Source organism: Phyllobates terribilis, unplaced genomic scaffold, assembly GCF_046119375.1.
Source record: "Phyllobates terribilis strain yellow unplaced genomic scaffold, ASM4611937v1 Scaffold_14__1_contigs__length_39327217, whole genome shotgun sequence".
Classification (NCBI taxonomy): domain Eukaryota; kingdom Metazoa; phylum Chordata; class Amphibia; order Anura; family Dendrobatidae; genus Phyllobates; species Phyllobates terribilis.
Window position 1 is genome coordinate 21218324 of NW_027362774.1, and position 20091 is coordinate 21238414.

General features: G+C 46.0%; 1 protein-coding gene across 1 annotated transcript in view; it reads right to left on the reverse strand.

The window, feature by feature from the left end:
- RHPN2 (rhophilin Rho GTPase binding protein 2) overlaps window positions 1-19583 on the reverse strand; it is a 58085-nt gene extending 38502 nt beyond the window's left edge. Inside the window, exon 1 of the mRNA XM_073659760.1 lies at window positions 19342-19583. Within this exon, the coding sequence (XP_073515861.1) occupies window positions 19342-19410 (69 nt within the window). The 5' untranslated portion in view covers window positions 19411-19583. The remainder of the gene's footprint in view (window positions 1-19341) is intronic.
- Between the last annotated feature and the right edge of the window lie 508 nt (window positions 19584-20091).

Genomic DNA, 20091 nt, shown 5'->3' on the forward strand with positions numbered 1-20091 from the left:
CATCTGTTACATTCTGGGTCAGGAAACAGCAGCAGCACGACACGTCCCACATACAGGACACAATGTGACCGGCTGCAGGGTAACAAAAACCTGACGTCGTTATAATACCGCAATAATCTGCCTGAAATGTAAAGTGACAGCAAATACAGAGATCTCGTAATGGGCTAGAGTGGAACTACAAATCTCAGAATGCCCTGCTGGCATAACATTATCACCTCTGTGTGATTTAGAAACTTTTTTTTTTTAATAATCTATCCTTGAATTTATGAAACTAAAATAAACCCGGAGAACTTCTTTAAGTTGTGTTTCTCGGTTATTTCGCCGTCCGCATCTTCCCGGGAGGCAGAAGTCTTGTGGTAGTTGGTTGAGCTGAAAGTCATGTAGCCTGCAAGTCCCTACGCGAGTCCTGTAATTAGTCCGTGTCTGAGGACAACGGCTTTAGGAAATTACATGTTACAGACATTGAGCTCCGCAAAAGTGACGTTCATGTGACGCCGCCGTTAACCCGCAGAGGTTTTGGAGTTAACTCTTGTCATCCTGGAATAACGTATAAATGGGCGATGTTCTTCTTTGGAATTTCTGGAAAAATTCCTAGTCAATTGCTTAAAAGACAATTCCCCAATACCAATAGAGAAGGAGAACTGATTCCAGTCTGTTCATGTACGCTAGCAAAACATATCAGCCATATTTTAGCACTGGACAAGAATTATAAGCTTTAACTGTCCTACACCAAGCTTTTCCAAGGCAGGAACGGCATTGCGGGTTGTCAAGGGGTGGAAACTTTTTCTTGCTGTAAAAAGTTTGGAAATTTCTAGTATGGAAAGCTTGGAGTGAATCACATAGGACCAATTACTATAATAATATTGCTTATTGCTTGAAACCTTGTAATAGCCTATCCATAATTTTCGGGTGTATATACCTACTGGAGGTCACAACTTCTGCATTTTTCACCCACTCCTGGTTTTGGCTTCCAAATACTGATCTCAAATACTGAACGTGTGAACATGGCTTTACTCCGATACATCTTAATTCATCTCAGTGCGCATGTGAACTCTTAATAAGAAGCTGCTGCCAAACATTGCAGGTGATAGCTTTTCTCCCTAGAGAACAAATGATCAGGCATATTGAAATCCAACATGCCCAATACGTTTTTACGATACTGACGGCCAGACATGCTGTACATGTTAGGTGGTCATCTGGTCCCATCAAGATCCCAAATTTAGTCCAATGTGTATGTCAACAATTAGGACAATAGCAAATAAGTTGACTCTATCAGACCTTCAGTAGTTTTATTATGGGATGCACATGCAGAAAACAACACACATTACTATAAGGATATTATCAGAATTATCAGCCAGTTGATTAAAAATGTCAAATTAAAGGAATGTTACATTTCATGTATCCATTTTCCCTAATCCTCTTTGAATAAATAAATTCCGGTAAGGATCTTGCAAGGAAAAGTTAAAAGGGTCATAACAAATTGATTACCCAAGTATAAGATAGGTCTCCAGTGGTGGCCAGATGTGAACACTTTGAATGTAGCTGTCCATTCGATGTGTAGTGGCTGCTGCTGGATACTGAAGAACGGCTTCAATACTACTGAATAATACCCAGCAGTGACCACTACACATCGAATGCAGTTCCATTCAAAGTAGTTTCATCCGGCCGGCACTGATTGATGGATAGGTCATCAACATTTTTTCAAATTAATTCATATAAGAGCCACAAACATGGAGAAATACTTATGTTTTTGTGCAACATGAACCCCCACCATACACTCTAGGTGGCGGTTGGTTGAACGCTCATTATCTCTTCTGATACCTAATCAGATCAGCAGTGCATATAGATACATATTTGGAACTCTGGAAAATATAGATTAATCTTTGGAACTTATAGATACATCTTTGCAACATTTTTGGATCTTTGGAACATATAGATACATCTTTGGAACTTTGGAACATATAGATACATCTTTGGAACTTTGGAACATATATACACATCTTTGGAACTTTGGAACATACAGATACATCTTTGGAACTTATAGATACATCTTTGGAACTTTGGAAAATACAGATACATCTTTGGAACTTATAGATACATCTTTGGAACTTTGGAACATATAGATACATCTTTGGAACTTTGGAACATACAGATACATCTTTGGAACTTATAGATACATCTTTGGAACTTTGGAACATATAGATACATCTTTGGAACTTTGGAACATACAGATACATCTTTGGAACTTATAGATACATCTTTGGAACTTTGGAACATACAGATACATCTTTGGAACTTATAGATACATCTTTGGAACTTTGGAAAATACAGATACACCTTTGGAACTTATAGATACATCTTTGGAACTTTGGAAAATACAGATACACCTTTGGAACTTATGGATACATCTTTGGAACTTTGGAACATATAGATACATCTTTGGAACTTTGGAACATACAGATAAATCTTTGGAACTTATAGATACATCTTTGGAACTTTGGACCTTATAGATACATCTTTGGAACTTTGGAACATCTTTGGAACATATAGATACATCTTTGGAACATATAGATACATCTTTGGAATTTTGGAACATATAGATACATCTTTGGAATTTTGGAACATAAATACACATCTTTGGAACTTTGGAACATATAGATACATCTTTGGAACTCTGGAACATGCAGAAACAATCTTTGGAACTTCTTACCCTCCAAGGTGTTGATTTTGTGAATCTCTCTAATATCTTTCTCATGTCTTTACTAGTTCCTGTTACAGCTAGAATTTACTTTTCGACTTGGCAACCGGATCTTGCTTTCGTAAACCATCCATAGTTGGAGTTCTCCAAATCTCAGCAGGCCATATACAAGCTCTGCAAACATTTGTCCCTGGTAACCAGTCCAGAACAGTCTCGAAAAAGGTCTTTGAAAGTCACACTCGATACGGCCAGCGCTCTTCCGACTCTCATGTTACAGGTGAGCGATTTGGCTCAAAGGATGAGAAAAAGGTTTGAGTTTCTGAACTGTCAAACTGCATTTTCCCATAAAATGATGCCCAGACATAGCGAACAAACTGAATTTTGCACCATCAAATTGCATGTAATCAATCATTTTACCAAATCTCATCCATGTGCTGCATTAAATATGTGGATTCTAAACTGACCTGCGGACTGGCCGTCAGCTCTCCCGAGCGTGCAGCTGTCACGCTCAGGTCGGGAGAGCTGATGGACAGTCTGAACGTTGCGTTGTGATCCTCGTCTGACTCTTCCCCAAGCTTATGGGTCCCAGTGCAAAATCTCCAACAGGACCTCCAATTATCACAGGTCTTTAATAGTAATAGTCTGTTCATAAGAGCCAAAAATATCTTTTGTGCACCCCTAGCCTCCAGGAACCAGATGCCATTGCAACTGCTGCACCTATTATAGTTGTGCCCCTCTTTGCAACTCTAAAATGGAGACAGACGACCCCTTGTAGAGATATAAGGTGTAGCGCCGGCGTCCCTGCCCTCTGCTAGGCAGGGACGCTGTTCCCCTCACCTCCCTGCTCCGTGCCCGGCGTCCTCCTCCCGCTCTGCTGGCAGCGCGCGCTCCTTCCCGTCCACTGTGCTTAGGGCGCGCGCGCGCGCTCTCCCTCCCTCTTAAAGGGGCCGCGCGCGCCGTCCTAAGGAGTCCCCGGCCAATGGCCGGAGGACTTCACCATATATAAGGCACCTCCTCCAAAATGGAGGTGCCCGAGCAATGTTGTTGCACTGTTTACTACTCTGCTTCAGCCCTCAGGTCCCGTTGCCAGTTACCTGCCAGTTTCCTGCCAGATTCCTGCTTGATTATCTGCTACCTGCCTGCTAGTCTGAGGTCCGACGGTCTGCCTTACTACTCCTGTCAGTCTGTCTAAGGACCAGTCTGCCCGCTCACCTGGGAGCGCACATCAGCCACCTGCCTGCTTGCCCGAGGTCCGACGGTCTGCCTTCCAACTCCTGTCAGTCTGTCTATGGACCAGCTTGCCCGCTCACCTGGGAGCACACACCTGCTACCTGCCTGCTAGTCTACCTGGAGGCTCCGCCGTCACGTGCTGTGACCACCTGCCTGTCCAGTGACTCCTGCTCGCTCACCTGGGAGCGCTCATCTGCTGCCTGTCTGCTAGCCTACCTGGAGGCTCTGCCGTCACGTGCTGTGACCACCCGCCTGTCCAGAGTCTTCTGCCCGCTCACCTGGGAGCGCTGATCTGCCGCCTGTCTGTTGGTCTTCCTGGAGGCTCCGCCGTTACATGCTGTGACCACCCGTTCTTCCAGAGACTCTCGCCTGCTCACCTGGGAGCTCACGTCTATCATCAGCCGCCACAGGTCGTACCAACCCTTTACCTAGAGACTGCCCCGGTCACTTGCCGTGACCATCTGCCCGTTCATCCAGAGACTGCCCCGGTCACTTGCCGTGACCATCTGCCTGTTCATTCAGAGACTGCCCCGGTCACTTGCCGTGACCATCTGCCCGTTCATTCAGAGACTGCCCCGGTCACTTGCCATGACCATCAGCCCGTTCATCCAGAGACTGCCCCGGTCACTTGCCGTGACCTCCAGCCCGTTCACTCAGAGACTGTCCCGGTCACCTGCTGTGACCTCCTGCCCGTCTTCCCTGGTCACCACCCGCTCCCTTACAAGGACTGCCCCCTTGTATAGTAGCTCAGAGGTTCCGCCTCCCAGACCCGTTACAGTTTGCTCGGGCCATGGAACCCGGTGGCACCCAAGCTCCCTTGCTCTCGGACCTGTGTCATGAACTGTCCCGTCAAAGGTCCCAACAGGAGTCCATCCTGGGTCACCTGCGGAATGTCAATACTCGCCTGGACACTCTGACTGCTCCACCAACAACCTCCGCCAGTGCCATGTCTCGCAATCCGGCAGCTCCGCTGCCCACTAATACCATGGTATCCTACCCCGGACCCCGGCTTTCTGCACCTCCTCGCTTCGGAGGCGACTCCGCCCAGGCTCGGGGCTTCATAAATCAGTGCACCCTGCACTTTGAACTATTGTCCCACCAGTTTAACTCCGACCGGGCCAAAATTGCATTCATCATGTCCCATCTCACCGGGGAGGCCCTGGCCTGGCTAAATCCTCTATGGGAGAGAGGAGACCCCCTGGTGTCCAACTTGCCTGCTTTTCTCACGGCTTTCCGGAAAGTCTTCGACGAACCCGGACGGAAGACCTCATCCGCATCATCACTGCTACGCCTCCGTCAGGGAAGTCTCACCGTGGGCCAATATGCCATACGGTTCCGTACCCTTGCCTCGGAGCTGGCCTGGGATAACGACGCTCTGGTATCCGTCTTCTGGGAGGGTCTGTCCGGCTGTATTAAAGATGAACTTGCCGGTCGGGACATTCCTACCACTCTCGATGACCTAATAACTCTTGCCACCCGGATTGACCTACGGTTCCAGGAGCGTGCCAAAGAGGTCACCCGTGAGAGGAGGTTACCATGTCTAGCTCCTACTTTTCAGAAACCCGTCACTCCCTCCGTCTCTACCCAGGTACACTCTCCTGAGTCTATGCAGGTTGACCAGACCAAGATGGTCAAAACCCGTCAGGACTTACGCCGTGCCGAAGGGAGCTGCTTCTACTGTGGCAGTAAGGAGCACCGGATCCGTGCCTGCCCGGAGAGGTCGGGAAACGCCTGTGTCTAGGTTCGCTCAGAGAGGTCAACCTAGACAAGAATAAATCCTCTCCATCTCTGCTGCTGTCAGTCTCAATCGTCTGCGGGGAGAACCGTTATTTCGAACTAGCCCAACTTGACTCTGGAGCAGCCGGGAATCTTATTTCACAGTCCCTCGTAGAGAAATACCGCATCCCCACCAAACCTCTGGCTGTACCCTGGTCTGTTGCTGCCGTGGATGGGGGCCTCTTACCACGCCCCATCCAACTCATCACCGAATCCATTACTCTGCAGGTGGGAATGCTGCATTCTGAGAGTATCTCCTTTCATGTTCTGCCTGGACTCTCTCACGCCCTCTTGCTAGGCCTACCTTGGCTCCAGAGACATGCACCCGTGCTTGACTGGCAGACCGGAGAAGTCCTTCGCTGGGGACAGGACTGCCATAATACCTGTCTGGTTCCCGTCCATCCCGTCCGTCCTTCTCCTACCCCAGCTAATCTACCTGGACTTCCGATTCCTTATTGGTCTTATGCTGATGTCTTTAATAAAAAGGAAGCAGAGACACTACCTCCTCATAGACCATACGACTGCCCTATCGACCTGTTACCTGGTACTACTCCTCCCCGTGGGCGTATTTATCCTTTATCCGCTGCTGAGACCCGGTCGATGTCCGAATATATTGAGGAGAATCTGGCCAGGGGATTCATCCGGAAATCTACCTCCCCGGCGGGAGCAGTCTTCTTTTTCGTCAAAAAGAAGGACGGCTCTCTCCGTCCCTGTATAGACTATAGAGGCCTTAACCAGATCACGGTGAAGAATAAGTACCCCCTTCCGCTCATTCCGGAGTTATTTGATCGTCTGAGGGGGGCTAGAATCTTCACCAAACTGGACCTCCGTGGGGCGTACAACCTGGTTCGTATCCGTCAGGGGGATGAATGGAAGACGGCATTCAACACCCGGGACGGCCACTATGAATATCTGGTAATGCCCTTTGGTCTCTGTAACGCTCCTGCCGTCTTTCAAGAGTTGGTCAATGACATCTTCCGGGACCTTCTCTACTCCTGCGTAGTGGTGTACCTGGACGACATCTTGGTCTTCTCTCCGGATCTCCAGACTCACCGGAGGGACGTTCGTCAGGTCCTGCTCAGGCTCAGGCAGAATCACCTCTTCGCTAAATACGAGAAATGCCTCTTTGAGCAGACCTCGCTTCCGTTTTTGGGCTACATTATTTCTCAGACCGGCCTACGAATGGATCCAGAGAAACTGTCTGCTATCGAGAAATGGCCTCGACCGGAGGGGTTGAAGGCCATTCAGCGATTCCTGGGCTTCGCCAACTACTACCGCCTCTTCATACCACACTTCTCTTCCCGGACTGCCCCAATTTCCGCGCTCACCCGTAAGGGTACTAATCCCAAAGAGTGGCCGCCCGAAGCAGAGGAGGCCTTTCTTTCCCTAAAACAGGCCTTCTCTTCCGCCCCGGTGCTGCATCGCCCGGACGGCAACAAGCAGTTCTTCCTGGAAGTTGACGCCTCCTCCTCTGGAGCCGGAGCGGTACTTACTCAAAAATCATCTTCCGGGAGAATGGTAACTTGTGGCTTCTTCTCCAAACTCTTCTCCTCTTCTGAGCGCAACTATTCCATAGGAGACCGAGAGTTATTGGCCATCAAACTGGCATTGGAGGAGTGGCATTACCTACTCGAGGGGGCTCTTCACCCGGTAATAATTTACACTGACCACAAGAACTTGGCTTACCTCCAGCATGCCCAGAGACTTAACCCGCGCCAAGCCCGGTGGTCCTTGTTTTTTGCTCGCTTTGATTTTGTTCTTCATTTTCGCCCGGCTGACAAAAACGTCAAAGCAGATGCCTTGTCCCGATCCTTTCTGGTGTCCGATCTCGAGGAAGAACCTAAACATATCATCAATCCCGCCAGAGTAATGCAGGTGGCTCCCGTGAGCCTAAATCGTCTCCCTCCCGGTAAGACGTTCGTATCAGTACCTGATCGGGAGAAGATCCTACACTGGGGTCACTCGTCTAAACTAGCTGGCCACGCCGGTCAGAAAAAGACCCTCCAGCTTATTGCCCGGCACTACTGGTGGCCTACCCTGCACAAGGACGTAATAGACTTTGTTTCTGCCTGTGTGTCCTGCGCCCGCAACAAAGTCCCGAGACACCTGCCAGCCGGTCGCCTTCTTCCGCTTCCTGTGCCTGCTGCCCCCTGGCAGCATATTGCTATGGACTTCATAACTGATCTCCCCGTCTCTGCCGGTTGTACGGTCATTTGGGTGGTCGCTGACCGCTTTTCCAAGATGGCTCACTTTATTCCCCTGCCTGGTCTCCCGTCTGCACCCGAGCTGGCTAAAGACTTTATCCGCCACATCTTCCGTCTTCATGGCCTGCCCCTCCACATCGTGTCGGATCGTGGGGTACAGTTCACCTCACGTTTCTGGAGAGCCACTTGTAAACTGCTAGACGTCACCCTGGACTTCTCTTCCGCTTACCACCCACAGTCTAATGGTCAAGTGGAGCGGATTAATCAGAACCGGACCAGTTACCTCCGGCACTTCGTTAATGCCCATCATTCTGACTGGGTGGATCTCCTACCATGGGCCGAGTTCTCCTATAACAATCACGAGAGCGAATCCTCCTCCAAATCCCCGTTTTTTGTAGTCTTCGGTCAGCATCCTCGGATTCCTTTTCCTGTCTCCACCTCTGTGGACAACCCGGCTGCGGAATCTCTCGTTAGCAAATTTTCCTCCATTTGGGAGAGTACCCGATCCGCACTCCTCCAGTCGTCCGAACGGATGAAAAGACACGCTGACAAAAAACGCCTGGATCCTCCACAATTTCATCCTGGAGATAAAGTCTGGCTCTCGTCTAAATATGTCCGACTCAAGATACCTTCTTACAAGTTAGGGCCTCGGTTCATCGGCCCCCTGGAGGTCATCAGTCAGATCAACCCGGTGGCCTATAAATTAAAACTCCCGGCCAACTTACGGATCCCTAACTCCTTCCATGTATCTCTCCTCAAACCTGTGGTACTTAACTCTTTTTCCAAGTCTACAGGTACGCCTCCTGCTCCGGTTTCTGCTGAGGACGAGTTTGAGGTAGAGAACATTCTTGCCACCAAAAGGGTAAGAGGAAAGACCTTTTTTCTGGTAGATTGGAAGGGGTTTGGTCCTGAGGAGAGAACGTGGGAGCCCCGGGAGAACATCCATGCCCCTCTTGTCCTAGATAAATTTCTGTCTGGCCTAAAAAAGGGGGGGCCTAAAGGGGGGGGTACTGTAGCGCCGGCGTCCCTGCCCTCTGGTAGGCAGGGACGCTGTTCCCCTCACCTCCCTGCTCCGTGCCCGGCGTCCTCCTCCCGCTCTGCTGGCAGCGCGCGCTCCTTCCCGTCCACTGTGCCCCTCCCGCTCTCCCTCCCTCTTAAAGGGGCCGCGCGCGCCGTCCTAAGGAGTCCCCGGCCAATGGCCGGAGGACTTCACCATATATAAGGCACCTCCTCCAAAATGGAGGTGCCCGAGCAATGTTGTTGCACTGTTTACTACTCTGCTTCAGCCCTCAGGTCCCGTTGCCAGTTACCTGCCAGTTACCTGCCAGTTTCCTGCCAGATTCCTGCTTGATTATCTGCTACCTGCCTGCTAGTCTGAGGTCCGACGGTCTGCCTTACTACTCCTGTCAGTCTGTCTAAGGACCAGTCTGCCCGCTCACCTGGGAGCGCACATCAGCCACCTGCCTGCTTGCCCGAGGTCCGACGGTCTGCCTTCCAACTCCTGTCAGTCTGTCTATGGACCAGCTTGCCCGCTCACCTGGGAGCACACACCTGCTACCTGCCTGCTAGTCTACCTGGAGGCTCCGCCGTCACGTGCTGTGACCACCTGCCTGTCCAGTGACTCCTGCTCGCTCACCTGGGAGCGCTCATCTGCCGCCTGTCTGTTGGTCTTCCTGGAGGCTCCGCCGTCACATGCTGTGACCACCCGTTCTTCCAGAGACTCTCGCCTGCTCACCTGGGAGCTCACGTCTATCATCAGCCGCCACAGGTCGTACCAACCCTTTACCTAGAGACTGCCCCGGTCACTTGCCGTGACCATCTGCCCGTTCATCCAGAGACTGCCCCGGTCACTTGCCGTGACCATCTGCCCGTTCATTCAGAGACTGCCCCGGTCACTTGCCGTGACCATCAGCCCGTTCATCCAGAGACTGCCCCGGTCACTTGCCGTGACCTCCAGCCCGTTCACTCAGAGACTGTCCCGGTCACCTGCTGTGACCTCCTGCCCGTCTTCCCTGGTCGCCACCCGCTCCCTTACAAGGACTGCCCCCTTGTATAGTAGCTCAGAGGTTCCGCCTCCCAGACCCGTTACATAAGGGGCCATTATCATTCCCATTGCTACATTATAGGAGCATCCATGGCCAATTTTAGGCTACCTGTAGGCTACAACTCCCACCGTCCCAATGATTTTAGGTCACTGAGGTTACAAGTTGTCGTTGAGTGTTGTTTGAAGCCATGTAATAGGCACAATGACCCATTGGCTAATTAGAGGAGGGTCAGTAAACGTTAAACTAGGTGGGTCATCCGGAGATAAAATGGCCGTTCCTCCCATGTTAATCTCACAGCTCATAAAACCTCATTAGGAACAGGTTGGATACACTTGAAAAGAGCTATTTTTATGTAACACACGCCGGCGGATTAACCAACCACTAATTATCGCTCTTCCTGAATGTAAGCTTTCATACTTTATCTATTACTCACTATGAAGTTAAATCATATGTATGATTTGTCAGAGTATAGGATGTTATAGGTAGAAACTTACTAATGCAATAGAAAAAAATAAAGGATGAATGGAAAAAGTATTTCCTATGGAAATTACTATAATTATCAAATTGTTAGTTTTCTAACTTGCAGTACCACTTTTCACCAGCAAGGCAAAAGGTCAATATTTCCATAGAAGCCATTGCAATAGCGCCACCATAGTGGCCAATGCAGTAGTTTTGGTCCCAGTGACATGTGACCAGTACCTACATGAAAGTAGGGAGGCTCAGCTTTGACAAAACATTGCATAGGTTTCCTAATCTAATGAGGTTCTCATATATCACTTGTAAGTGTAAATATTATTGAGCTGGAAAATACAGTGTTTTTCCTCTGGGTGCTTGAGTAGTGAAATGTATGCAAAACATTCAGAAAATAAATCAAGAAAGTAAGCAACGAACAATTCTACAAACACAACATAAAGTGAGATGGAAGTCACATGCAATGAAGACGCTAAAAAAATTCTATTAAGGGATTCTGACAAATAGTTTTAAAGTTGATCCCAAAGTCATCTCCAGAAATACTCTGTGCTGCTGTGGGTCCCTGCTCATTATACTTGTGCTCACACTACTCTGCCTGATCCTTGTGCTCACACTACTCTGCCTGATCCTGCCCTTGTCATTTCAGCCTTGACATCATGACATAAAGAGAAAGGTCACTGCCTCCTGCAATATCAGCACGCTCCTCTCCTAAAATACTCTGTGCTGCTGTAGCTACCAGCTCCTTCCACGTGACCCCCTTCTTTTTCCATTCCCCTACTCACATTATGATACTGCCCTGTCCTCCTGAACATCACCAGATCAGACAACAGCACACATGCCCTGCTGCTAAAGTATGGTGGGTTTCCACTCCTAATGAGCGTCATGACCATTTAATTGGCTAACTGCCCCATATGACAACCACAGCCCTTTCCTTAAACACTCTGTGCTGCTGTGCACCTTCCATATGGTTGCATCTATTCACTTGGTGGACACAGACAGAAAACGGCCCCTGTACAAGAACAATATATGGGCCCTTTGCAGCTCAATCATTCATCATAATGCACAATTCCACCTGATTTGGAGATGGCAATGGGCCCCCTTACCTATTGGGCCCCTGTTTGGCAGCACAGGTTGCACCCATGATATGTCCGCCCCTGCATCACACAAGACTCCACTCACTTGGCTATCTCCAACCGTCCCATAGACAATGATATTTCAGAACCCAGAGATCGGTGGGGGTCCTAGAAGTGCATAAGTGCAACAGCTTTGGAGGTGATTGTGGCCCCCCTTACCTCTTGGGCCCCTGTTTGGCAGCACAGATTGCACCCATGATATGTCCGCCCATACATCACACAAGACTCCACTTAGTCGGCTATCTCCAACAGTCCCATAGACAATGATATTTCAGAACCCAGAGATCGGTGGGGGTCCCAGAAGTGCATAATTGCACCAGCTTTGGAAGTGATAGTGGCCCCCCTTACCTCTTGGGCCCCAGTTTGGCAGCACAGGTTGCATTAATGATATGTCCGCCCCTACATCACACAAGACTCCACTTACTCGGCTATCTCCAACCGTCCCATAGACAATGATATTTCAGAACCCAGAGATCGGTGGGGGTCCCAGAAGTGCATAATTGCACCAGCTTTGGAGGTGATAGTGGCCCCCTTACCTCTTGGGCCCCAGTTTGGCAGCACAGGTTGCACCAATGATATGTCCGCCCCTGCATTACGCAAGACTCCACTCACTTGGCTATCTCCAACGGTCCTATAGACAATAATAAACCGTCCCATAGACAATGATATTTCAGGACACCAAGATCGGTGGGGGTCCCATAAGTGCATAATTGCACCAGCTTTGGAGGTGATAGTGGCCCCCTTACCTCTTGAGCCCCTGCACAGTTGCACCAATGATATGTCCGCCCAAGGAGTAACCCTTGAAACCTATTCTAATAAACCCTACGATCAGGACCCCTTTTTTGGCCAGGGGCACTTGTCCCACATGCTCGATAACACGGACCGCTTCACTACCCCGCGGCTTGTAGGCAGCAGATTCCCCGGTGACAATGGCTCATTAATGTGTCAGCCTTGTAATATCTCCGTCTAAACAAGATGAAGGATGTAAATGAGCGGAGTAACACATCACCTCTGTTTACCCGCTGTCAGATCGACATATCATTAGCAATGAATGCGGCCATGCTCACGGTAAAGCGCTGCGGCTCAATGGAGCCTTTGTCTTTGGCTCGTTGTGCCAAAAAAACAGCCCAACAAACAAGACAGCGTCGCCTAAAAGTAGCCCCCTCTTTCCCCAATTTCTGGCCTCTTACTAATTACTGGAGATTCCTTTAGCCATGTGATTTAATAAAGTCACAGCAAACTCATCTAAAGGGAACATTATATCAGTAGGAAAATCAAATTATCAAAATGATAGGATTCCTAGAAGCCCAGTAGTTATAAAATTGCCATTTTAAAAAAGAAAATTTGGTTTCTTTTAGTTCTAAATGTTGGAAAGTTTTGGCCATAGTCAATAGGACTGTCCTTCCCCCTGTTCCCTTCTCATGATTTTTTTCACAGGCAGGATTTAGATCCCCGATTAGGGACGCTTGGTAGGGTGGCCGATGGGGCTAAACTGTATTTAAATGCCTCGGATAAAGGGCTTTGTTCTGTGTTTTGCAAGGATCTGAATGTTTGTTTGGCAGCACCTAAAAAAAGAAACTGACCCCTGGAAGATAAGACAAAATGGATTAGACCCATTTCCTTGTGATGTGAAGAATTAAGACCACTCTCCAAAAACAATGGGCGACCTATGACAATAAAATAACGTTATCTCGTATGCACTGAAGCCTTTCTACTGGTATCAGGACAATGAGTGAACCTTGTCCTGATGCTTTTGTATTTGATCTAATAAATCCTCCCATCATGGGTCATGCAGTGCTTTTGTAACCCCAAGAGAAAAAGGGGGCCACCCCAAGTTGGCCTCATGGGTGAGAACCTGTATAGAACTCACCTCCATGCAAGCAAGATCTTTTCTCATCATGCACAAAAAAACTGACCGATTTTCATCAGTCTTTTGGTCCATGTGTTAGTTTTTACCATCAGAGCTTCATCAGTTGTTCCCGTAACCAAAAACCCACAAAAAAAAAAACTAATAGGATGTTTCTCAAGCTTCTGCCATAGTCAGTGAAAAACGGACAGCATCAGATCCCTAACTGATTTTTTCACGGACACATTGATGGGTTTGTTCTGTGACTCGCATCAAAATCGGACATGTCTCCGTGTTTTGGTGAGGACAACGTGGTCCACAAAATTACACGGACACATGAACAGCCCCATAGACTATAATAAGTACAAGTTTTATCCGTAAAAAATACCATCATAAGATATGAAAAACTGATGTGCAAATGATCCTGGATCTTCTATTCTAGGTGATTAGAGGATATGGAAGCATAAACCATCACCAAAAAAGAGCACCGTTTTTTTTTTTGCTTTGCTTGTGAGCCCCATCTTCCTTATTTGGCCAAGCTTACATTTCATTTTTTTGACATGTCATTTTTTTTTTGAACAAATGAGGTTGGATATGAAAAAAATGTACACATCCCCCATCTCTGGGATCCATTAAAAAAAAAATCAAAACACAGCGCCATTTTCTTTGTATGGGACTGCCGGAGATGGCAAAGCATTGTACTTGGGCTATCTCCAACAATCCTGTTCTCTGTATCAGTGGGGTCCCATCAGTCATACCCTAAGTGATCAGTTGTGGAGAAATGACACCAAAGTAGCAGAACCAGTTGCTCAGGCATGAAAAGTATTGTTTTTGAAGCAGGTGCATTGATTTATGCAAACCCCATAGGGATAGATAGGACCTTTGCAGGAATTTTTTGCAATAAATCTGCAGCATGTGAAGGTAGAACTGGGATCACACAAGGAGTTTTTGCTGCATTTTTTTGAGCCAAAGCCATAAGTGGTAACGTATAAGTAAAAGTCCTTCCTTTATATTTCCCATTCACTTTGCATCCACCTAATCTGCAATATCACACATGTCCTCTAGTCATGTGGGATGCTGTTTTATTTTGTTTTGTTTTGTTTTCTTCCAAGAAATCTGCCACGTGGACAGCCCCTTTAATCGAAAATCTGGCAAACGCAAACACTCTGATTCGTGTCCTATCGATCTTGGGTTTGTTGTTACACAACCTCAGGCCCTCCAGCTTTGACGAATTCCTGCTTCTGCGGCTGTTAGGACATGTTGAGACTTGTGGTTCTATTGATTCCAAAAAAATAGCTGAAGAGCCAGCCATTTCTAAGGGTGTTCTTACACAAGTCAATTTTGGCTGCACTTTTTAAAATGCAAATCATAGCAAAGACTGCAACAACAACAAAAAAAGTGATGTAAATATTATAGAAAAGCAGATTTTTGCAATTTTGGCATAATTTTCAGAATCATGCAGGTGCTCGGCTTAGAGATCTAGTAACTGCAGGTGGAAACGCAAGAGTTAATGCTCACTGTGATCAGTGATTGAGACCAAGCTGAAGTACAGGACAATACAGTAACCGAAGACTGGTATTTCCGGAAAAGTAGGATTCTCGTACAAAGGCAAAATGCCGAGATAAAAGAGTGAAATTCTTGCTGTCAGATCTTTTTTTTATGTTCTCTCTGCATAGTATCCTAGAAGATTTGTAATACATGATATACAGTATACTCGTACATAGTTTGGTCTTTTCTGTGGAAACCTGGACGTTGAAGGAACAAGACAAAAGAAGAATTGACGCCTTGGAAATGTGGTGCTGGAGAAGGATGTTACCACTACCATGGACGGCAAGAAGAACAAATAAATCAATTATGGAACAAATCAAGCCAGACATGTCACTCAAAGCAAAGATCACCAAGCTATGACTTGCCTACTTTGGACACATCATAGGAAGAGAGCAATCACTGGAGAAGAACATCAAGGTGGGAAGAATAGAAGGAACAAGGCGAAGAAGACCCTGGTGGACCTATCTTGGCTTGCACAAGATCGATCTTCCTACAGACCATTCATCCATCAAGGCGCCATGGCTCGAGATCGAGCTGAAGGCTGTTAAGTAAAAAAATAATACACATCATCCCTGGCACTTCAGAGTCTGTCATGACATCATACGGAGAGGGCAATCACTGGAGAAGGACATCATGGTCGGAAGAATAGCAGGAACAAGGCGAAGAGGAAGACGAGAAACCCAATGGCTTGATACTATAAAGATAAAGGTGGAGAAGACCCAAGTGGACCTTATCTAAGCTTGCATAATATCAATCTTCCTACAGATCGCTCATCTATCAAGTCGCCATGGCTCAAGATCGAACCGAACGCTGATGAATAATAATAATTTGGGTATTTCTTGATGTTTAAAATATATGTATAGACTATCCCAAAATTCCAACCCTTCATTGCTCTCTGATCAACTGGAAACCCTGCTATAATATAGAACAGGACCAACCTTTTATGGAACTGAATCATCGCAAAACCCTATGACTGTCTTAGACAGAGCGCACACTATACTTTCGGAGCCTTTCCGGACGTGCGCTGTACTTCCCATAGACCCCCATTCACCAGACAGGGGCGAAAAATGTGTTCTTTCTACCTCCGTCAAGCCAATATGTATTTGCAAACCATTTGTTTTACTGTATGGGGACAGCAGGGTCACAGCAAAGAAACATATATAAAAAAAAACATTTTTTCAATGGGTCCCTATTGTGGATGGGTGCATAGGCATTCACCCTGACGGTGGCCACTTTATATAGTGTATACCTAATCTAAGTTTAGAAGAATCGTGGTTGTGGTCCTGCGGCACTAACCTCTGTCTGAATTGTGGCCATGTGCCAGTAAAATGCCCATTGATAGATTGGCATGGGGTAGAGTTTGTATATGGCACACATATAGCATTTATATCAAGCTTATACCATGCTACTCTTCTAGTCTACCAGGTTGTGATCGCTCGCTACACTGTATCACAATCGCAATTACATTATGTAATGAGTGTTATCATAATACGCTACACTGTATCCTAAATATTGCAATTAATAATTAATTTATACTTTTAGATTTTTATGGGCCGGGCTGAAAACTTAGTGACAAACTGATCTTTTTTTTTCCACTCCTTTCTTGCATCGCCCGCGCGGCTTTCAAGGTCAGCAAAGACAGAAGTCGAAAATCCTTTTAAAATTTAAATACACAAAGTTATGTTGTTTCCACGGACGACGTTTGTCACCCACTCGACTCATTATGTTAAAAGCTTCTGTCACCTTGATTCATAATGGAAAATGAGATCTAATTGTGTCATCACAGAGGGAAAAAGGGACAAAAAAGACGGAGGAGGGGCAGATGTACTAACGGCAATTAAACCCCATTTAAACAAGATTAGACTGTAAAGTAAAGTTGTCCTTTAAGTGTAGACAAACAATTTAACCAGATGTTGCAGAACTACATGTCCCAGCATAATCTATGATCAATTCAATAATTTGGCTTATAGAGCCACCCCTGCAGCTCCAATAAAGGGGCTCTCCTCGACTCCTGAATGGCAGACCTATCTGCAAGAGAGGAGCAGATTGACTTTTTTAGACTCTGTTCACACGGTGTGGTTATGACGCAGCAGAATACTGCGCTGCAATGCAGATTATATTTTTGATGCATAACTGCACAGCCATTAATAATGAAAATGATTTTAGCTGCAGCCATATGCGATCTGTATCATGGTGCAGTTTTCCGTACAACTGCAATATGTGAATGCAGCCTAAAGCCAGGTTCTTCCTCGCTGCATTTTATCAAAATATGCAATAGCAATCTGAATTTTTTTTTAATGCATTTTTTTTCCTCTTGTAATACGATTTTGGGGCAGATCTGAAATTTTAATGTTTTTTCTAATACAGAAGCACTGGGATTTTGCACTTAAAAACTCAATTGCATTTTATACTATTTTATTATTTTTTGTTTTATTATTTATTTTTATTTTTTTTTCAGGGTCCCCAAATGCACGATGGCTTTAGTTTTCAAGAAATCGCATCCACTTTCTTTTTAGAACAAATTAATTTTCTGCACATCAGAAAACCGTAGTTTATACGCTACGTGTGAACGTGGCCTTAGGAGCCTGTGGGAGCTGCTGTTTCTACTAGCCACGTTCTGACAATCAGAAGCCCTGACACCACTAAATGCAAATTAATTTACAACATGCCATAAAGAAATAGCATGCTGGAGATAATCAGCAGTGATTTGTGCAGTTATTGCTGTGTGACACATAAATAATCATTTATTCCATGAGTAGCCGTCCCCTTCCATCCCTCAATAATGGCCTGTTAGTAAGTTCCACCCAATGACATAGCTCCAAGCCCTGCATAAACCAACAGCGATGGCGATAAGAGCCACGATTTTTATGAAACTTGTGATAGAAACATGAGTCAGTACACAAGGTGTGACTGTGGGGTTAACCCATCAGCTGCCAAACACCCACTGGTGAGACCTGGAAACACCAGGGATCCTATTTGTGTCATTTACACAACCATTAACTAGCACGTCGTCAGCTTCTTGTAGGACTATAAGTCAAAGTATTGTTTAAATATCATGATATTAAGTTATATATTAACTATATATGTTTTGCTTTATAAGGAATTACCACCAGAAAACATAAGAATGCACTTTGTGAAACCGTATTTGTGTGGAACTGCAGGTCCCAGCATGGAACATCTGTAAGAATATTATTATTTTTTACCATCCAAATGAATGAGGGGGGGGGGGGTACCAGAAAGTGCCAGGACTCGGGCAGCAAACCGAACTTGTAACAAAAAAACCTGGGGAGAACTACAAAACCCAGCATGACAACAGCTGGAAAGGCACAACTTACCACACACACAAATGTATATATATATATATAGATCACTATCAGACAAATCTGATTAAAATTACATGTACCTATATAGATTGGATTGATAGAACGAAAAGTCCCAGGATGTCAGAAAGTCATAATATGATTATTAACTAAGTGCCAGATATATAAATGAGCAATGACCGTACAACCAAGCTGAAGTAACCAACGGATTTGTAGCACTACAACCCTCAGCATGCTCTGGCAGCTGCTTACAATGCATTTTCCTACAGTATATATATGGAAGTAAATAAATAACGAGTGGATACATTGTATCAGTGTACATAAGCAGGATTGGATACATTGTAATGCTGTAAATAGGCAGGAGTGGATACATTGTATCACTGTATATAAAACAGGAGTGGAAACATTGTATCAGTGTACATAAGCAGGGTTGGATACATTGTAATGCTGTAGATAGGCAGGAGTGGATACATTGTATTACTGATTAAAGCGTGGCTACATTGTATCACTGTACAAAAAAAAAAGGAGTGGATACATAGTAACGCTGTATAAAGTTGTGGATGCATTGTATCACTGTATAAAGGTGAGGATACAAGATGTCACTGTACATTAGCAGGAGAGGATACATTGTATCTCTGAGTAAAGTAGTGGATACACTGTATCTGAGTACAGTAGTGGATACATTGTATCTCTGAGTAAAGGAGTGGATACATTGTACCACTGTACAAAGGAGAGGATACATTGTATCAGAGTGCAGTAGTGGATACATTGTATCTGAGTAAAGGAGTGGATATATTGTATCTGAGTAAAGGAGTGGATACATTGTATCTCAGAGTAAAGGAGTGGATACATTGTATCAGAGTGCAGTAGTGGATACATTGTATCTGAGTAAAGGAGTGGATATATTGTATCTGAGTAAAGTAGTGGATACATTGTATCTCTGAGTAAAGGAGTGGATATATTGTACCACTGTACAAAGGAGAGGATACATTGTATTACTGTATAAATGATAGGCTACATGGTATCACTGTACATTAGCAGGACTGGAGACAGTATAAGGAGCCCTTTACCTTTCTGAAGTAGCTCTGATCAGGGAGAACATTCCCCTTCAGGTCCCTTGGGTGCAGAGTGTCAGTCATGCTTCCTCCAGCAGGTGAGCAGCCCTGTGTGCTGCAGTATATATGTATTCTCCTCTGTAGATCTCCTCTATCGATCTCCTCTGTGCTGATCCCTCCAGCTGTATCCAGTGTCTCCTGCTTCTTCCTATCTCTGAGCTTCTTGCAGACCTGTCTGACTTTCCCAATGCCATGGGGCGGGGTTTATTCTAGCACCACCCATTGGCTCAGACACGCCCCCTGTCTCTGCACTTTGGCCCCTGCTACCTGCAAACACAACAAAGAGGAGCACAATAGAGGCTGCAAGCAGAGCATGGATGGCTGCTGTACTGACAGCAGAAACTGCTGCAACAGTCAGTGCAAAATGCAGCATCTCAGCCTTGTTTACATGGACAATGTCAGCTGTCATCTGTCTATGGCACATTGTGATGTCTGTGTAATGCATAGAGCTGATCTACAGTCTATCAGTGGAAATGTGCAGCTGCATAGGGGCTCAGTAAATTGGGGGCACTGCCACCTTCAAAGTAGTTATTAGATTGCAGCGAAGGGACTGCACTAATTATAATATTCATGGCTCGCAATAAGGATCTGTTCACACCAGCGTATAAAAAATAGTTCAGGAGTTTCATCCAGAGTGCTTGGACAATTCTTTTTCTCACTTGTCATCCGTGTGCCATCTGTTCTATTAATCATTTACAGGACCAT